The sequence below is a fragment of the Sceloporus occidentalis genome, unplaced genomic scaffold (genome assembly GCF_023333645.1).
Source record: "Sceloporus occidentalis isolate IW3139 unplaced genomic scaffold, rSceOcc1.0.p SCAF_421, whole genome shotgun sequence".
Lineage (NCBI taxonomy): Eukaryota > Metazoa > Chordata > Lepidosauria > Squamata > Phrynosomatidae > Sceloporus > Sceloporus occidentalis.
The window spans coordinates 219401-239570 of NW_028317401.1; the positions used below are offsets into that span (position 1 = coordinate 219401).

The 20170-nt window shown below is 51.0% G+C and overlaps 1 protein-coding gene across 1 annotated transcript; it reads left to right on the plus strand.

Moving 5' to 3' along the window:
• The first annotated feature begins 11 nt into the window (after positions 1 to 11).
• Positions 12 to 19859, plus strand: LOC149272759 (ATP-dependent DNA helicase Q4-like). Its single transcript, XM_089506768.1, has 24 exons — positions 12 to 95; positions 516 to 549; positions 924 to 1120; positions 1390 to 1539; positions 3169 to 4328; positions 4449 to 4548; positions 5018 to 5147; positions 6747 to 6854; positions 7652 to 7795; positions 9884 to 9976; positions 10471 to 10607; positions 10927 to 11010; positions 11384 to 11572; positions 11872 to 12054; positions 13309 to 13504; positions 13824 to 14101; positions 14264 to 14401; positions 16700 to 16859; positions 17467 to 17596; positions 17890 to 18062; positions 18576 to 18762; positions 18993 to 19146; positions 19268 to 19376; positions 19738 to 19859. Exons 1-24 carry the CDS (start codon positions 12 to 14, stop codon positions 19857 to 19859), a joined length of 4440 nt encoding a protein of 1479 aa, XP_089362894.1.
• The last annotated feature ends 311 nt before the right edge of the window (positions 19860 to 20170 follow it).

The following is a 20170-nucleotide window of genomic DNA, read 5'->3' on the forward strand; positions in this document are numbered from 1 at the left end:
GAGATCCGGTTATGGAGCGCTACGACACGGTGAAATGTCTCCTTAAGAAGTGGGAGAACGAGTTTTTAAAACAGCATGAAAGGAAGCCGAACAGGGTAAGTGAAGAAGGGAACTGCACCACGAGGGTGGGTGGTAAATAAGACTAATGGGGCAGGAAGATAAGGCTTCATTTTGAGGCGTTTGTTTTGGCTTAGTGTTCGAGGGACTGTCGCTCTTTTCTAGAAGGTCAGAATGTTTGCAGGGTATGAGGGTCTCGCAGGGTTCTACAGCCCTAAAAGCCCCAATAATGTGTATAGAAACAGCAGGAAGTGGCTTTTTCCATTAAACGGGGTAAATATAATAGATTATTCTTAGAAACGCCACATAAGCAGCCAAAAAAAGGTCTAAAAAGCTTGATAAAGCCCAGCGTGTATGTATTTAGAAGACACTATGAGGGGCTGCTCGCCCCCCAGCGCCCCGTGATGCTGCCGGTTACACGTGTCGGTGCTCACTCTTTGCCCTCTTCCTGTCGGTAGGTAGATGTGGAGAACGCGCCAGAAGAGACCCGGGGTGAGTGATAAAGACTCTTACAGCCATTTTTATTACCGATTATTTAGTAAAATGTATAAATAGAGACCGTTTTGATATTTTCTTGGGCTGGCATCGGACGTACCGGGGAGATGCCCCATACTTACCCGCTCCGGGGCTGTAGTGTGCAGCCACGTGCTAGCGATGCCGCCTGCCGCTACGCGGGTATAAAACCCTGACGAGCGGCCGGCGTCTGTGTTCTTCCCTCTCTGAATATTCTGGAACTAAAGGAAGGGCCGGGGCTCTGTGACTGATACCCTATACCGTTTGTGGCTGTGGGTCTCCTGTCCCTACGACAGATCGAGTGATTATTACTGAGTATTAACTGGCCTCCTGCCAAACCCTCTCCCCGCTAGCCCTATATAAGGAGTACCGAGCTTTGAAACGGGACCTGCCGAGCGAGAACAATGGACCGACCGGGGACACGTCTGACGTTCCGGCCAACAGCCCCAAAATTGACAAGGGGCACCAGGTGAGGCGATGCGACAACCGGTACAAAATGCTGCGAGTAATACTACCGCCAGTGACAGCGCCGCATTGGCAAGTGCTAACGGTACGGATAGTATTATATATATATATATATTATATATTATATCATTCTGGTGACAGTACTGCCTGTGGGTTCTGGCTTTTTTTGGCAAGGTTCCCCTCCTCTCTTCCTTTGGCTACAGGACCCCCCGGCTCTCTCTGTGGAGTTTCTGTCCTGTCCTCCCAGTGGCTGTGGGGTATTATCTGTGACAGTTAACGCTGCTGTAGTAGTAGGAGATGCTGATGTAGTTCGGGGGGCTCAGAATACCTTGGCCTGTTTCCGGTGTCTTTCAGGTTTCCAGCTCTTGGGGCGAGCATCTGAATCGCGCTAACGAGACCCCTGCAAACGCGCCCAAGATGTCCTCGAAGGAGCGAGAGTCTCTGAAGGCCTCGGCACAATACTTTGGGATGAAACTAAAAGCCAATTTCGGATCAGCTGTGAAGGTGAGACTCAGGAAGCGGTTAAATGATCACAAGCGTTTCCTTCGGGTAATTATGTCTCGGAAACAGTATCACGGAGCTGAGTATTGTCTGCAAGCGTAATAAAAAGCCGAGTGTCGTCTGCAAGGGGGATAGAAAGCCGAGTGTCGTCTGCAAGGGGGATAGAAAGCCGAGTGTCGTCTGCAAGGGGGATGGAAAGCTTATGCCGCTTAAGAGGTCAATAAGTGTGATTGGCGTGGCGGTATAAGTAGGTAAACTTCATCATAACAGCTAGTAGTGATCGCAGGGAAGGGGCATTAAATCAATACAGTTGATTGTATTAAATGGAGCAGTATTAATAAACCGGGGGTATTGATGAGTCGGGAGGGGGCAGTGTTAATAAGCAGGATATGTTATTAAATGGGGAGGGGGCAGTATTAATAACAGCTAGTAGTAATTGTAGAGAAGGGGCATTAATAATAAGTTGATTATGTTAATAAACAATGGGTATTGATGAGGCGGGAGGGGGCAGTATTAATAAGCAGGTGACTGGGCAGTGTTAATAAACAGGGGGTATTGATGAGGCGGGAGGGGGCAGTATTAATAAGCAGGTGACTGGGCAGTGTTAATAAACAGGGTGTATTGATGAGGCAGGAGGGGGCAGTATTAATAAGCAGGTGACTGGGCAGTGTTAATAAACAGGGTGTATTGATGAGGCAGGAGGGGGCAGTATTAATAAGCAGGTGACTGGGCAGTGTTAATAAACGGTATTGATGAGGCAGGAGGGGGCAGTATTAATAAGCAGGTGACTGGGCAGTGTTAATAAACAGGGGGTATTGATGAGGCGGGAGGGGGCAGTATTAATAAGCAGGTGACTGGGCAGTGTTATTGATAAGGGGGCCGTGTGAGATCAGTTAATTATAAGTAGTAGCTATTAAGGCTGACACCCGCTCCCCTCTCCCTCTTTCTGTCTGGATTCCTCTCTTTCCCTCTATCCTCTGAAGCTATCGGCTTTTCTTTGGGTAAATTGGATAGGGGTTTGAGCGGACCCCGTGGCGGAAAGGCAGTACATTCAGTTTGTGCATCAGGATCGGTCCCGTTATTAACTCTACTGGACAGGGGTCTCCTTTCCTAATGTATTCGTACCTATTGTACCCCCGTCTTTACATGAAATGTCTGCACTTAGCGTACCTCCTGATTATTATACTGTAACCGGTACATGCGCTTAACAAATAAAATATAATATTAGATATGAGCTGTGAATAAAGCACAAGGCAATGTACTTTAAAGGCGCCGACTGCAACAGAAAGGGACCGGAAAGCCATGATTTCTGATAAGCTGAAGGTTGACAATGTTACACGGGGAGGAAAAAAGAGGGCGAGGAGTGTATAGCGAGGGATAGTAGTAAACAACCAGCCCCCATTCCTGCAGCTAAGGATCAACCACATGTTCCTACACAGCTGGAGCCGTTTTTGGGCTGTAAAGAGATTCCATTCTTACCAGCAGAGCCAGATGGGCATCGTTCACCCCCCCGTTCTTTAGACCCGGGGGGGGGGGTTTAGTGTCCCTCTCTGCGTCTCCGTAAAGACGCAGATTGAAAACAGGTGCCCCTTTCTGTCCCCTTACTCACATGCACTTTAAATTCCCTCCTAGGAGCGCCCCACGTCTCTGAGAAAGGCCGTTACCCGATGTGCGTCACCCGCTCCGGACCGCCGGCAGAGCGCTACGCTAAATGTAGGAGATTCGGGGTCTCCGGCACGTGCTGTCAAATCCTCTGATCCAGCGAGCGAGTGCGATGGAAGCGACCTTCTGCTTCCGCAGAGGATGCCTCCGATCAAAACCAGTTTAACTCCTCAGCACAGCAAGAAACTCCATCAGCTGCAGACTATGGTTGGACAGCGTATGACCTCTTTGAACCCAGACTGGCTGGAAAGGTGTGAACTGCTAAAGGAAGGGGGTAGTTTAGCCGAAGGAGGTCGATGTCGGATAACAGGAGGCACAGCCAGCAATGTCACCAAGAAGTTTCATGCGCAGGGGTGGGAGTGCAGATCTCTTGGCGCAGACTCGCCCTCCTCGAATGCCCAAAGAGAGCAGAGTGACTCGCTTATGGAGCCAAAAGAACTGCCTCCTTGTACAGAGGAGCCTTCTCCCTCTCCATGCCTGGACCAGAAAGACACAGCTGCAGCGGAGCTAACGAGCTGTAGGGAAACCGAGGGCAGACCGCACTCCCAAGCCGGTAGCCTGCTGCCCTATAAAGATTCAGCCGCTGATGAGGGGGTAAACCGAGACTTCGAATCGACGGACAGGACAGTAGATGAAACGGCTGTGTCCTTGAGCAGAAATCGGCATGGTGGACGAACACCAGGAAAAGCCTGCAGTGGCCGCATCGAACGAGCTGACGGTAAAAGTCAGGAGGCAGAGGAGACGCTCTCGGGACGAGGCCGAGGTAACAGACAGAAAGCGCAGGCGATGGACGACTTATCCTCAGGGGCATGTAAGGTCACCTGCAATGAGACTGACGGGACGGAAACGAGCCGTAGGGTTAACAGAAAGCGAAAGACCCCGGCTGATCCCCCCCAGGGCTTAAGCCCAGAAAACTGTAAGAAGAGACGCAAGACAAAGCCCAAAAATAAGTTAAAGTCAGAATGCACGAGTGAAATGCCAGAAGCCGGTGGAACAGAGCAGAACCGAGAGACCCCGTTGGAGAGACCACTCAAACAGGATCTAATGGCCAGGGCCACTGAAAACCTCCTGGGAGATGTGGATGAAGAGGCTGCGCCCAGGGTGGTGGCGCGCTCCGAGAGGAACGCCAGGTAATGCCGGGATCCGGCAGAGACCCCAATACCGCGCCGCACGTTCATTTGTCTATTGGAACACGTATGGCGCTAACCTCTTCTAACCTGTACACTGCTTCTCGTTCTCTCTCACAGCAGAGCTCCTCAAAGGAAGACGGAGAACTTTGTCCGAATCAATCTAAAGAAGAAAACCTATGTTAAAGGCTATGTGCTGAATGGGACGAGACTGAGGAAACAGGTAGCGGGGCCCAGGGGTTACCGAAATATAGAAGCTATTCGTCCAGCAACCTCTCATACCGGCATACACAGCAGTAGCCCCCAATTCCCGCCCAGCAGTGTATACACACCTCATTCTTCATTCTTGTTTTGACAGAACCCCCTTGTACCCCGGCTGGGTACCTCCGCTCAAAAGAGCTGAGGAACACAATATACGCCACCACCAGTCACTCAAAACGCTTATTGTGGAGTGAAGAAGAGAAGGGAGTGTTGGCAGTTCACTCCGTCATCCGTCAACGCCAATGTATTTAAACCGTACAAGGGGGTCGTTTACATGCAATAGACACAGCAAACCACACATGGTTCTCCATCAGGCCTCCTTTCGTGGCAGACTTTGCATGTCTCTAGCTTGTCAGTCAGCTATACGGTTGAATGAAGCCCTCAATGACGTATTTAGTCTGTACTTAATGCTGTCGTATGTTAACTTACAGATGTGGAAGCAGAAGTGGCAGAAGAAAGGAGAGCAGTTCGGAGGAGGAGGAAAGCATTTTAACCGCGGCGAGGACACTTGTTTCCGATGCGGGAGAACAGGGCACTGGGCGTCACAATGTCCTGGCGCAGGTACCGGGGACTTCCCAGATCTTTCCTGGGTTTATACATAATAATCACACGCATTTTACTAAACCGAGTAAGAAGGGTCGGTGTAGTGAGGGCGTTCCAGGCAACGGCATCAGGCGTCCTCATACCGTAAGGTTAAGCCAGGCTGCTTGTGCCAGTCCCCATAGTATGACTGCAAAGGAATAGACACTTTTATTGGTCGCAGCCCCCCATGCACTCCCATTGACCAAACTGTCCCTGCTGCTATGGTATACTTTGACCCCTTAATGAGCAATGATGTGCTAGTAATGAGCTTAGAAAGTGATCATAGATTTATTTGTTTGCCCAGACAGTGTTGCTGTAATGCCTCAATATCGAGGCATTCAGGGGCCCCGTGTGATCGCTCCCCGGTGCGACAACATGCACAGTATACAATATGGCGGCAGCCGTCTGCTTTAAAAGAACTTAGGAGACGATCAAGGCATTCAGCGACACCAAAAACCCACCCCGGAACGCGCTGTGAGAGCGACCATAAGTGCCATAGCAAGACATATTGCCTCTCGCAAGATGTCAGTGCCCACTAAAAAATAACTTACAGGGTTTGTCCCTTTAACTATGCAAGCCCAGCCTACTAATCAACATCGGATTAGTGATGTCACCGTCAGAGGAACCATCCAAAATTATCCCTGTATCTGAAAAAATCCTGGCTCAGAAAGAGTTTAAATTCTATCAAATGAAATACCCATAGGATGTCTACTTTGCAAAAATGGATTGATGGCAAAATTGAATTGGCCAGCTACAAAGATCTCCCAAATAGGACATGGGCGCAGAGTAACCAGATGTCCAACTTCAGAAACAAATGTTCCCTTTTTGGCCCCAAACAACCTGACAAACCTATGCATGGGTGGTATCGCTGTACATAAACATTTTTCAAATGTCTTTATAAAAGGGTTTTTTCACCATATCTTTTTATAGTAAATTAGATGATATGATCAAAATAATGGTATATAAAGAAAGCCCTTCTTGTCCTGGGAAAAAAAAACCCCAATATATAATTTGTGAGTTCAGTAAATGAAAGAGAAGAAAATTACAAGCAGAGCAGAAATGTTACAACAGACTTGGTCACGAAGTGTATTTGTACCACATAAAAAGCCTCCCATAACAAAATTCATAATTGTATTTGTCGTTATCCCCATTAACCAGGTCTTCTCTGGGTTGGGGGATAAACTGCTGTAAAGAAGGGCTATAAAATGAACTATAGCAACGGGGTGTCAGCAGAGGAGCCCCTAGAACACCGTCTACAGCGACACGGTTGTTCCCCTAAATACACGTTGGCAAATTTTCTCTCTTGCTCCCCAGAGCAATATGTCCAGGGGGATGAGTGCCCGCTCCCTCTCAGTCCATATGGCACTGGGTCTGGAGTGGATGTGTGGCCGCTCTCATGCTGTGAACAGGACACTGTGTCTGGGGCGGGTGGGCTGCCGCTCTTGTGCCGCCTGGGACGGGTGGGCTACCACTCTCGTGCCGCACGTTCTGCCCCGCCCTTGAGCTTCTTTCGTGGCAATTAGGTGATTATACAGAAACGCCGTACACTGTGCGTCTCAGTTGTGTTTACTTATGCAGTTCCAGTGCAGCCGCTGAAGGAGTCGGATCCCGAAGAAGATGAAGTGGAGTTACCTACGTTGGAGGAGGTGGCCAGGAAGACAAACACTCAGTACCGGCCTGATGCGGGTGAGTGCGAGTAAACTCTGAAATACACTTAAGCTTGTATGAGCGGGGCTCCCCTCGCCTCTTGCTTCTGTAAGTCAAATTGTTATGTCATGCACTGCTGTGTACCCATTGTACAGCGCTTTGGAATATGATGACGCTATATAAAACAATAAGTATATGTGCACCGAAGCATACACCCTGACCAGTACACAGGTGTGTGTGTATATACATATATACACACGCACATGCGGTCTGGCATGTACACGAATACCCTTATTGGGGTACAGACTAATGGAAATCAGGGGGTCTAGCGGGACGTCCCCGGCTGTCACTGCCGCAGGTGCTTTTTCACGTCACGACGCAGCAGTCAGGATCTGGAGAACACACTTTATAGGGACGTTTTTATAACCATTTTACCGGGGAAGGGGAACTGACGGGAAACATGAAAGGGTTAACATGATTAACACAATGGCAGGGATTACGCAGACCTCAACACGATGGCCGATACACAACAGAGGTGAAGGGATTAGGGAAGTAACTGAAGAATGTCTATTCTACCTTTAATACACATAGAAACGGGGACAACAGGGTGAAAATACAAAATATTAATTTGCACAACATGTGTGTCCAGCATCGATTACACTGACAGCAAAGAGCTGAATGATGGGAGCTGATGGGATATTGTTGTCTGGCTCTATGCAAACAGTCTTCGATACTCTGTGAACGCAAGACGCTGCTGAAAATGTTCATCATGTTTTCTTTATTTTCTGTTTGTGGAAACAAGTGCATACATCTTTGTGTTCTGCTTTTCGGTTTAGTATCGGCTCCTACACGGGATCTGAGCGACTGCAGCCCGGGGGCCGTTGCCCCTCTGGATGTGGTGAGACCGCAGTATGAGCCCCCCAAACCTCCTCCACCAATGCAGCCTCTGTATGAACTGGAACCAGGGGGCCGAATACAGGGTATGTACACAGCCGGCGCACAACATGTGTATAGCGCGTGTGATACAGCCGGCACACAGTGTGTATATAGCGTGTGGGATACAGCCGGCACACAACGTGTATATAGCGAGTGCAATACAGCTAGCGCAGTATGTGTGATACAGCCAGAGCACAACGTGTATATAGTGTGTGTGATACAGCCAGAGCACAGATTAGGGAGCTAAACAAGTGGCTCAGAAGCTGGTGTAGGAAGGAGGGGTTTGGGTTCATGGAGAACTGGGCCGACTTCTCGGTCGGATACAGGCTCTACGGTAGGGACGGGCTGCACCTCAATGGGGAGGGTGCAGCTGTGCTTGGGGAGAAGATGGCCAGAAGGGTGGAGGAGTGTTTAAACTAGGGAAAGGGGGGAGGGAAACTACAATATAGAAGGGGAAGATAGTGTAGATAGAGAGCTGGGGCTTATAAATGTACCTGGGGGTTGGAGCATAGGGAGGGGTTAGAATAGTTAATAGGGATAGGCTTCATAGGAAAAAACCATACACCTCTAAATTGAATGCTTACTAATGCCAGAAGTCTGACCAATAAAACTGACGAACTGGAGTTAATAATGTCTGAGGAAAATGATGACATAGTGTGTTAGAAAAATGCTTATGTTATCGTAAATATTATTGCTGACAAAGACATAAGAAAGCAGGGAATGTCTAGTCTATGATATATGCACGAGTTCCCGCCAACACGTCTACTCTATGTTGTTCTATATATATATGTGCAAAGGGTCAAGTCTAGGCCATTCTTAATTATGCAGTTTAAAGAGGCGTAACCTGCTTGAAAAGTAACCAATCATAATGATGCATGCTATTAGAAGTAGATAAGAGGTTATATAAACCATGTAATTCAAACATGTATTCAGACAACGCTTCGACTTTTGTGTGGTGTATGCCTTGTCTCGATTCTGCGCATGATCTAAATAAAGGAAAACTCTTTCTGAGGAGAATTCGACCATTAATTCAACTAACATAGTGGGTATAACAGAGACATGGTTGGATGATAGCTATGACTGGGCGGTTAACATACAGGGGTATAGTCTATTCAGGAAGGATCGAAAAATAACGAAAAGGGGGAGGAGTTTGCCTTTATGTAAAGTCCAGCCTAAAGGCCATACTGCGGGAGAATATATGTGAGGGAAATGATAATGTGGAGTCATTATGGGTAGAAATTTATGGAAAGAAAAATAACAAAATACTGATCAGGGTTTGCTATAAGCCACCAAATATAATGGAAGCAGCAGAAGATCAATTATTAAAGCAAATAAACAAGGCAGCAAATCACAATGAGGTGGTTATTATGGGGGACTTTAACTATCCCGACATAAACTGGGAAACAGAGACCTGTGAATCTCATAAAGGAAACCGGTTTCTGACCATAACTAAAGATAATTATCTGTCCCAAATGGTACAGGACCCGACCAGAGGGGGCGCCCTACTGGACTTAATATTAACCAACAGACCTGACAGAGTAACTAATGTGCAGGTCAGGGGGCACCTAGGAAATAGTGATCACAATATGATACATTATAACTTGTCCTTCAATAAGGGAACTATTAGAGGAGCCACAAGAACTATGAACTTTAGGAAGGAAAAGTTTGATCAACTAAGAGAAGCCCTTAACACTGTAAATTGGGAAAATGTCCTCAAAAACAAGAGTACAGACACTCAATGGGAGATTTTTAAGCTGTATGATACAGCCGGCGCACAACGTGTATATAGCGCGTGTGATACAGCCGGCGCACAACGTGTATATAGCGCATGTGATACAGCCAGCGCACAATGTATATAGATATCGCGTGTGATACAGCCAGAGCACAATGTGTATATATCTCGTGTGATACAGCCAGGGCACAATGTGTATATATCTCGTGTGATACAGCCAGCGCACAATGTGTATAAAGCGCGCGTGTGATACAGCCAGCGCACAACGTGTATAGCGCGTGTTATATAGCCAGGTGTGTGTGTGTGTGTGTGTGTGATACAGCCGGCGCACAGTATGTATACAGTGTGTGATACAGCTGGACGGAGTATGTATGACTTGTGTTTCTCTGTTTTCTCACAGAGGCTACCGCGGAGGTGTATGAGGCACTTTCTGAGTTAGGATATCAAAGCTTCCGTCCTGGACAGGAAGAGGCTGTTATGAGGATTCTGTCAGGTGTGCATCCAGGAACTTGGATCATAAAGCTTTGTCTTACGATGGAGCCATCACCCCAGTAAACTCTCACCACCCCCTCTCCTCTGGCCGGCCTCTCACCACCCCCTCTCTCCTCTGGCTGGCCTCTCACCAACCCCTCTCTCCTCTGGCCGGCCGCTCACCACCCCCTCTCTTCTCTGGCCGGCCTCTCACCACCCCCTCTCTCTTCTGGTCGGCCTCTCACCCCTCCCTCTCTCCACTGGTCGGCCTCTCACCCCTCCCTCTCTCCACTGGTCGGCCTCTCACCCCTCCCTCTCTCCACTGGTCGGCCTCTCACCCCTCCCTCTCTCCACTGGTCGGGCTCTCACGCCCCCCTCTCTCCTCTGGCCGGCCCCTCACCCCTCCCTCTCTCCACTGGCCGGCCTCTCACCCCTCCCTCTCTCCACTGGTCGGCCTCTCACCCCTCCCTCTCTCCTCTGGCTGGCCTCTTATCCCCTCCTCCTCTCCTCTTGCAGGACTTTCTTCGCTGGTCATTCTGTCTACAGGGATGGGGAAGTCTCTGTGTTACCAGCTGCCAGCGTATATTTATGCCAAGAGGTCTCCTTGCATCACCCTGGTGATCTCGCCGCTCGTTTCACTCATGGATGATCAGGTAACTTGTCTCCGTTCTAATTGCTGTTTAAGGTTTTGTGCTAATAATCAGGTTCCCTTCATACGTGTCGGTCGCGGAACCGTTTCTATCGTGTGCCGTCCAGACAGGGATTCGTAGAATCTACCGTCTAGTCTGCCTGTCCGTTTATAACCATCAGTATACAATGGTACAGAACGTTATGATGTTAGTCCGGCGACTCGGCTGTAGTTTTGCCCTGTTCTGTGCATGACAGCATAGGGGGTATTTCACCAAAGATCAAGCGACGCGTTAAAGGGTTAACTGACATTACTTAATGCCTCACAAGCCGTGTCTCCTCCAGGTGTCTGGTCTTCCTTCGAAGCTGAAGGCCGTGTGCATCCATTCAAACATGACCAAGATTCAGCGCGAAGCAGCAATGGCGAAGGTGATCTCACTCCTCACCCTCCCTCCTGTGGTTCCTCTCCCTGCTGTATCTCACTCCTCGTCCCTCTTCATACTCCGTCATTCCTCACCCTCCCTCCTGTGGTTCCTCTCCCTGCTGTATCTCACTCCTCGTCCCTCTTCATACTCCGTCACTCCTCACCCTCCCTCCTGTGGTTCCTCTACCTGCTGTATCTCGCTCCTCGTCCCTCTTCATACTCCGTCGCTCCTCACCCTTCCTCCTGTGGTTCCTCTCCCTGCTGTATCTCGCTCCTCGTCACCCTCCCTCCTGTGGCCCTCTTCCCGCTGTGGTTAGTGGCCCCTTGTTTTTGGCACGCTCGCCTGCAGTAATTTACTAAAAAGATGTCCCGTTGCAGGTAAAGGAGGGTAAGGTGCACGTCCTTCTGCTCTCCCCCGAGGCTTTGGTTGGAGGGGGATATTCTGGCTCCAGCTGTTTGCCCCCGGCTGACCAGCTGCCCCCAGTGGCATTTGCCTGTATAGACGAAGCTCATTGTGTATCGGAGTGGTCTCACAACTTTCGCCCGTGCTACCTGCGCCTCTGCAAGGTTTGTATCGCTTGCCGACGCCATTTCACGTTTATTACTAGCAATTCCACGCACGGCCCTCAGAAGTTGTGGGATAACACAGCATTTAGACTGTATCCTTTCAGTGATCCTCTTTTGGTGGGTGTGCACTGGACTGGATAGTGAAACCTGCCAGGCGTTGCTTGATGACGCGGCAGGACTTGGGTGGTTTTTCGGGCCGTTGGAGCCTTGTGAGGGACGCCAGCTTTACCTCAGACCGGACACGAGTCCCCTAATTTTTTGACTCGGGACTCTTCTGTCTCTCGCCCCCCCTGACCTAGGTCCTCCGTGAGCGTCTTGGTGTGCGATGCCTTCTGGGCCTCACCGCCACCGCAACCATGGCTACAGCCCAAGATGTGGCCCACCACCTAGGGGTGACAGAGGATGGGGGGATTCCTGTGAGACTGGCTGGTGTACCCCCTAATCTGCACCTCTCTGCATCGATGGACCGAGACAAAGACCAGGTGATGCTTAACTCTTTAACCCTGAAAGCCGCCTCACTCATGCCTTTTACACGCGTGTTTCCTGTCGTGTTATTGGCCAAAATCCTGGAGCGGACGCTCGGTGATCGCAGCGGGTTGGAGCGGCCGCCCTCCTCGCTTTCTGAATATCGCTCCGCAGGGGCCCATACTTACGATGCACACCTGCACCCCCCCTACACAATGCGGCCGTCTGTTTACCCCTCTGTCACTCATCACTGATCAGTCTCATAACTCCTCCTGCACAATGCGGCCGTCTATTTACCCCACTGATCAGTCTCCTATAACCCCTCCTACACACTGCCCCATGTATTTACCCCTCTGTCACTCATCACTGATCAGTCTCCTATAACTCCTCCTACACATGAAAGGTTCTCGTTGTTTTTTATATCACGCCGTCATATACCGCAGCGGCGTACGAGACGTGAAAGGGTCTCATTGTTTTTCATATCGTTGCGTCATATACCGCAGAGCCGTACGAGACGTGAAAGGTTCTCATTGTTTTTTATATATCACGCTGTCATATACCGCAGCGGCGTACGAGACGTGAAAGGGCTCTCGTTTTTATATCACGCCGTCATATACCGCAGCGGCGTACGAGACGTGAAAGGGTCTCATTGTTTTTCATATCGTTGCGTCATATACCGCAGAGCCGTACGAGACGTGAAAGGGTCTCAATGTTTTTGGGGGTTTTTTTCACGCCGTCATATACCGCAGCGGTGTACGAGACGTAAAGGGCTCTCGTTTTTATATCACGCTGTCATATACCGCAGTGGCGTACGAGACGTGAAAGGTTCTCATTGTTTTTTATATATCACGCTGTCATATACCGCAGCGGCGTACGAGACGTGAAAGGTTCTCGTTTTTATATCACGCCATCATATACCGCAGCGGCGTACGGGACGTGAAAGGGTCTCGTTTTTTATATATGGCGCCGTCATATACAGCAGCGGCGTATGAAACGTGAAAGGTTCTCGTTGTTTTTTTATATCACGCCGTCATATACCACAGCGCCGTACGAGCCGTGAAAGGGTCTCTTTGTTTTTATATTACGCTGTCATATACCGAAGCGGCGTATGAGACGTGAAAGGGTCTCGTTGTTTTTATATCACGCCGTCACAGGGTTTATTGGCGTTTGTCTAGCGGATCTCTCTCTTCCAATAATTTTTTTCTCTTGCGTTGTTTTTGAGGCCCTTCTTGGGCCCGTTTAGCGATTATCTGGCTTTCTTCTACCCCCAGGCGCTCGTCACGCTGTTAAAAGGAGAGCGATTCGGGTGTTTGGATTCCGTCATCGTTTACTGCACCCGCAGAGAGGAGACCACGCGCATTTCTGCCCTGCTGAGAACGTGTCTCCAGGGGGTAACCGTGAACAAGAGTCAGAGCGAGGCGGCTGGGGAGGAAGAGGACCCCGCGGCGCGCAGAAAGAAAGCTCAAGGTACGAGCCCGGCTGATGCACATGGAGGGAAAGGCCACGAGGGCATGGGGGCTGGTCTGTCTTATGGCGCGTCTCGGGGGCCACAGGGGGGGAGGAGTACAATGCGGCCGCAGGGGGGGGGGGGAGTACAATGCGGCCGCGGGGGGGGGGGTACAATGCGGCCGCGGGGGGGGAGGAGTACAATGCGGCCGCAGGGGGGGGATTATAACGCGCCCGCGGGGGGGAGAAGTACAGTGCGCCTGCGGGGGGGGGATAACGAGTGCCGTAGCGGAGCCGTTTTGGTGTGAATGAGGAGTAACTGCTCTCTGCTTCCCTGCAGCCCGGAAGAAGCTGCGAAAGCCCCTGAAGTGGGTGGCCGATGCGTACCACGCGGGCATGTCTGCCGCCGAGCGCCGGAGGGTGCAGAATAACTTCATGAGTGGCCAGCTGCGTCTGGTGGTGGCCACCGTGGCGTTCGGGATGGGACTGGACAAGTCCGACGTCAGAGGCGTCATCCACTACAACATGCCCAAGAACTTTGAAAGCTACGTGCAGGAAATCGGCCGCTCTGGACGAGATGGGAAGGACGCTCAGTGCCACCTCTTCCTGGACCCGGAGGTAAGAGGGCCGCGCCGGGGTCCGTGTATTGCTGGTCCGGGGTCCGCGCCGCCGGGGACGCTCCTCGCTCATCTTCAGGGTCTCTTTTGCCCTTTGTTGATGTGGGGAACGGTTTTCTGGGCTTTAGGTTCTGCCCTCCACCTTTCCGGATGTTTCTTGCAGGCGCAGGATCTGGACGAGCTCCGCAGACACGTCTACGCTGACTCCATGGATTACTTCACGCTCAAAAGACTTGTCCAGAGGGTCTTCCTGAAGTGTAAGTGCCGGGATATACACAGAAAGCAGGAGGCACTGAAGCGGGTGAGTAACCGGATCGCGCAAGATATGCCCCCCCCCCCGGTACGGGATACGCGCAACCCCCCCCCCCCCGCGCTGGGTGGATGATAAAATAATAAAATGACCGTATTGGCTCGAATATAGGCTGCACTTTTTTCCCCCACTTTAAGTCTTTAAAGTGGGGGTGCGGCCTATATTCGGGGTCTAGTGCCCGACGCCCGGGACATGCAGTCCCGGGCGTCGGGCAGGCAGCAGGATTAGGATACAGATCCCCCGCAGCGGTGCAGGGGACCTGCATGCTACTCTCTGATACGCTCAGACAGCCTCCCCTGCCAGCACTTTCCACACGTATTGCGTAGATGTCCCCCGCCGGCCCCGCAAGACACCCGGGAGTCTGCTCTGGTAAATCGGGGGGGGGGCAGAGTGGCAGCATATCTCGGGGGGAGGACAGTGGCAGCATATCTCGGGGGGGGGCAGTGGCAGCATATCTCGGGGGGGGGGCAGTGGCAGCATATCTCGGGGGGGAGACAGAGTGGCAGCATGTTTTTTTGGTGCTTTTTTTAAAGAAAAAAACTTTTTCTTTAAAAAAGCACCAAACTTTTAGGGTGCGGCCTATATACGGGGATGGCCTATATCCGAGCTAATACGGTATATGCACATTCCCGCAGCAGATCCCGCAGCGCTTATAGAAGGGGGGGGCAGCGACAATTAACATGAAAACAGTCAGTTTCAAAATGAGATTTACCAGACGGTTTAGTATAGGGGTTTGGGTTAGGGGGTTGGGGATAGGATTAGGATTGAGGTTTAGGGGTTTGGGATAGGATTAGGATTGAGGTTAGGGGGTTTTGGTTTAGGGGTTTGGGATAGGATTAGGATTGAGGTTAGGGGGTTTTGGTTTAGGGGTTTGGGATAGGATTAGGATTGAGGTTAGGGGGTTTGGTTTAGGGGGTTGGGATTTGGGTTAGGATTGAGGTTAGGGGGGTTTGGGATAGGATCTGGGATGGGATTAGGATTTAATATAGGATTAGGGTTTGGGTTAGGGTGTTTAGGATAGGGGTTTGGGGGTTAGGGATAGGATTAGGATTGAGGTTAGGGGGTTGGGGTTTGGTTTAGGGGTTTGGGATAGGATTAGGATTGAGGTTAGGGGTTTGGGGATAGGATTAGGATTGAGGTTAGGGGGTTGGGGTTTGGGTTAGGATTGAGGTTAGGGGGTTGGGGTTTGGTTTAGGGGTTTGGGATAGGATTAGGATTGAGGTTAGTGGTTTGGGATAGGATTAGGATTGAGGTTAGGGGGTTTAGGGGTTTGGGATAGGATTAGGATTGAGGTTAGGGGTTTGGGGTTTGGGTTAGGATTGAGGTTAGGGGGTTTGGGATAGGATCTGGGATAGGATTAGGATTTGGGATAGGGTATTTAGGTTAGGGGGTTGGGGATAGGATTAGGATTGAGGTTAGGGGGTTTGGATTAGGGGGTTTAGGATACGGGTTTGGGTTAGGATTGAGGTTAGGGGGTTTGGTTTAGGGGTTAGAGTTTAGGTTAGGGGGTTTGCGGATAGGATTAGGATTGAGGTTAGGGGGTTTGGTTTAAGGGTTTAGGATAGGGGTTTGGGTTAGGATTGAGGTTAGGAGGTTTAGGATAGGGGTTAGGATTGAGGTTAGGGGGTTTGGTTTAGGGGTTAGAGTTTAGGTTAGGGGGTTTGCGGATAGGATTAGGATTGAGGTTAGGGGGTTTGGTTTAAGGGTTTAGGATAGGGGTTTGGGTTAGGATTGAGGTTAGGGGGTTTGGGTTAGGGGGTTTAGGATAGGGGTTTGGGTTAGGATTGAGGTTAGGGGGTTTGGTTTAGGGGTTAGGGGGTTTGCGGATAGGATTAGGATTGAGGTTAGGGGGTTGTGATTAGGGTTTGGGGGTTAGTGTTTATTTTTAACGCACGGGCTTCAGAATGAACAAATAACTGCGGATAAAATCCACTCCTCAGTTGACTTTCAGCGGCTGCCTCTATTGTCTTCCACAGACGCTCAGATAAGGAGTCGGGGCGTTTCGTAGATCCGGGCTCAGATCACACATAATTTTATTATGGGGCAAAAACCACGACTGGGGTAAATAAGAAAAACTTTTTTAATCTCATGCAAGGAATAGGAAATCGTCCGGGTTGGGAGAAACCAGCCTCCCTTTATTAACCATTCTTATCATGAGTTGTGAGGCGTGTTGAACGCGCCGCGACTAGTCTCTGATATCCGTGTGCTGGCGTGGCTTTCATACACTGGCTCAGCGAGTCGTGGACTCTTCTGTGGCATCACTTTTTATTCTGCCCATTCGTCTTATAGGCATGTGAGGTGGACGATAGTGAGATGATGGATATAATGGAAGCGTGCGAGGAGCCGGCCGGACCGTGTGCCACGGAACAGACGGTGCGTGTGTGCCACATGCATGAAAGGGCTTTTCCCATAGAGGAGTCCGTGCAGGCACTGGATGTCCGGGAGGAGGGTAAGCAGAGCCACTGGGGCCTGGTATCCACGAGATCCACGACATCCATCGGAGGAGAAAGCTCTAGCTTTGGCTACCCGGGGAATGTTATTCAGGGGAGAGCCGTCACGCGCTGGCATTGCGCCACGGTTAGCGTGGGACCCCCTGGCAATGGCTGCCATGCACAGCCTCTGAGCCCCAGGGCGCTGGAGAGCCCCTCTTTCATCCTCTATTTTAGGACAAGATTGTAGCCCTCGGAAAGCTCTGTAATGTGTTCTCCAGCAGCGTCTGCGCCTGGCCCGTGTCAACTAAACAGGACTATGGAAAAACCGCCTCTGATGGGGACAAAATGTGCCCCAGCCTCCAGCACTCAAAGGGTTAAATACGTGGCCTGAGGGTAGCTATGGATGCCTTTCCCACGCTGTTTTTCTCTTCCATGTCTTTTCTGATAAAAAAAGCTGCCAGTGAAAGCTACAAGAGCCCAATGTCACGCGCTAACCTGCTCATGACTCTCCCTGCTTGTAACGGGCCACGTCGGAGGCAGAGAGGGCCACGAGCCATTAAACGGACATAAGGTGCCGTAAAGCGAGGATGCAGGGATAACGTGGCCTTTCCTTTGCTCTTTAAGGTCTTGAAACTCTGCTGTGCTACCTGGAGCTGCATGCGAACCACTGGCTGGAGCTGCTTCATCCCACCCTGTCCGTCTGCCGTGTCACCTGCTACGGTGGCCCCAGGCAACTGCAAGCCGTGGCTAAGAGGTGGCTAATCACTTATTTTTAACCAAATTGCTACATTTTCTGTTTGATGAGCTGGAATATTATATCCTGTCAGGGTTTCTATGGCTGCGACCTATTCCGCCTATCCCCCCCCCCACGCCAACCTATTCCGCCTGCACCCCCCTCCCCGTGCCGGCCTGTTCCGCCCCCCCCCCCCCCGTGCCGGCCTATTCCGCCTGCACCCCCCTCCCCACGCCGGCCTGTTCTTCCTGCCCCAGCGCCTTCTTTGGTGGACTGGCTACCTGTTGATCGTGTAACTTTTTCCGTTCCCATAGCTGTCCTCCTGTGGCTGTGGCCCTTGCCATGGAACGCCTGTCTGGTGTGGATCACACTCATGTGAGTTCCATGGAGTTTAACGTGGTGGAACTTGCAGATACCATGGGCTGGGAGATTATTCCGGTAAAGCGAGCGCTTCGTGACCTGCAGTGGACGCAAAAGAAACCGGGAGGTGAAGGCCTGAACGTGGCGGAGGTGGAAACGTGGGCTTACAGAATGTAGATGTGAATGCTTGCATTGCATTTGGGGTTTAGAGGTGCAGATGTCCACGTGTCCTGGGATCAGTGGGACTGTAATACTACAGTAGTGCGTGTGTTTCTGCCGGTGGGATGTCGGCGTGGCAGTGTGTGCTGCTCCTCGTGGTGGGATGTCGGCGTGGCAGTGCATTTCTGTCGGCGTAATGTCGGCTTGGCAGTGTGCGTGTTTCTGCCAGTGGGATGACGGCGTGTGTTTTTGGCGGTTGGATGTCGGCGTCGCAGTGCGTGTGTTTTTTGCCAGTTGGATGTCGGCGTGGCAGTGTGTGCTGCTCCTCGCGGTGGGATGTCGGCGTGGCAGTGTGCGTGTTTTTGCCGGTTGGATGTCGGCGTGGTGGTGTGTGTTTCTGCCGGTGGGATGTCAGCGTGGCAGTGTGTGCAGTAGTGTTCGCAGTGGGAAGTTTCATAACAGATGTTTTTCCGTGTCCCAGTTTTTAGTGGCACTGGTAAAAGTGGAGTACTGGTGGAGTTCAGTAAGCTGTCGTTTCATTTTCGCTCTTTTGGTGACCTCGCCGACCGAGAACTGGAAGAAATCTGTGATTTTCTGCACCAAAAAGTCACTTCCAGAGAGAGGACGGCTCTGCTGCAGCTCACGTCCTGCTACCACGCCTTCCACAGGTGAGTGCGCCCGAAATCTGCATACAAAACAAATACCACAACGTGGCCCCGGAGCCCCGCCGCAGATCTCCAGCATTTAATGCAAACGGAAGGCGTCTCCATCAGGGTATAAATAGTAAATAACTGGCAGACGTGGGACGTGTCTCTTTCCTCCGTGGCTTTACGACCGGACCTTGACGTCACTCCTTGGATGAGAATTTCAATCGGTGTCTCATCTTGCTGTCTTATAGCGTGGCCTACAGGAGCAGCAGTGCGTGCGCAGAGCAGGTGAACACCGAGCGCAGTGGGCAGCTGAAAGCTCTGCTTCTGGAGTACTTTGAGAAAAGAGACCCACTAGTGGTACACGGCGTGGACTCCTCGGAAGAGGATCTGACCCGTCTAAAGGTAAAACTCATGCTTCTGGTCATACAGTCTGCATCTGTTTCTATATGTATATGTAACCCCTTCTCCTCCCCCGTTCTCTCCATCCTATACCCCCCCCCCCCCCCCTGTCTGGTCGTTGCAGGTTCTGGACTGGGAGGACCAGATCCGTTCTGATATCCGTCATTTTCTCTCCATTCACCAAGATGAACGGTTTTCTGGCCGAGCGATTGCGCGGATCTTCCACGGGATAGGTGTGTAGCTGTATGACTACGTGGCTGCGGTATGAGCCGCAATGAATTTGTGTGGTGCAGGGTTGTGACATGATGCTGTCTTGTTGTGACCTGTGACGCTGTGACGTGTGGTGCGGGGTTGTGACGGTGTGGTGCGGAGATGTGATGCTGTATCGGTGTGGTGCAGGTTTGTGACGTGGAGTTGTGACGCTGTGCCGGTGGGGCGCGGGGTTGTGACGCCGTGCCGGTGGGGCGCAGGGTTGTGACGCCGTGCCGGTGGGGCGCGGGGTTGTGACGCTGTGCCGGTGGGGCGCGGGGTTGTGGCGCTGTGCCGGTGTAACAGGCTCTGTGCTCTTGTCTCGTTGTTGTTTGTCGCACACAGGCAGCCCCTGCTACCCGGCCCAGATCTACGGAAGGGATCGGAGGTTCTGGAGGAAATACATTCATTTGGATTTTAATGAACTAATCCGTCTCTCCAAGGAAGAGATTATTCGTCTCAGATGATGTCATGGTGAGGTCAGAGACTGTGTGCCCACCGGGAAGTGGAGGCAGAGAGAAGCGGGGAACATGGAGTAAATATCTGAAGCCACATATGGTGGAAAGTGGTCTCTGCCTAAAGCCTGTAACATAAACGTGAAAAAAAAAAAGATTTTATTTTTGTTACGTGAAATAAACTTGAGAAATCTTGTAGCCGTTATTGTTCTTCACAAAAAAAATTGTGAGCTTCATCTGCATGGGGCTGATAATGCTCTGCCGGCTCCACCGTGGCCCCTGGGAGGCTTTCCCATTTCTTACGTGGGAATTCCTTCCCCAGT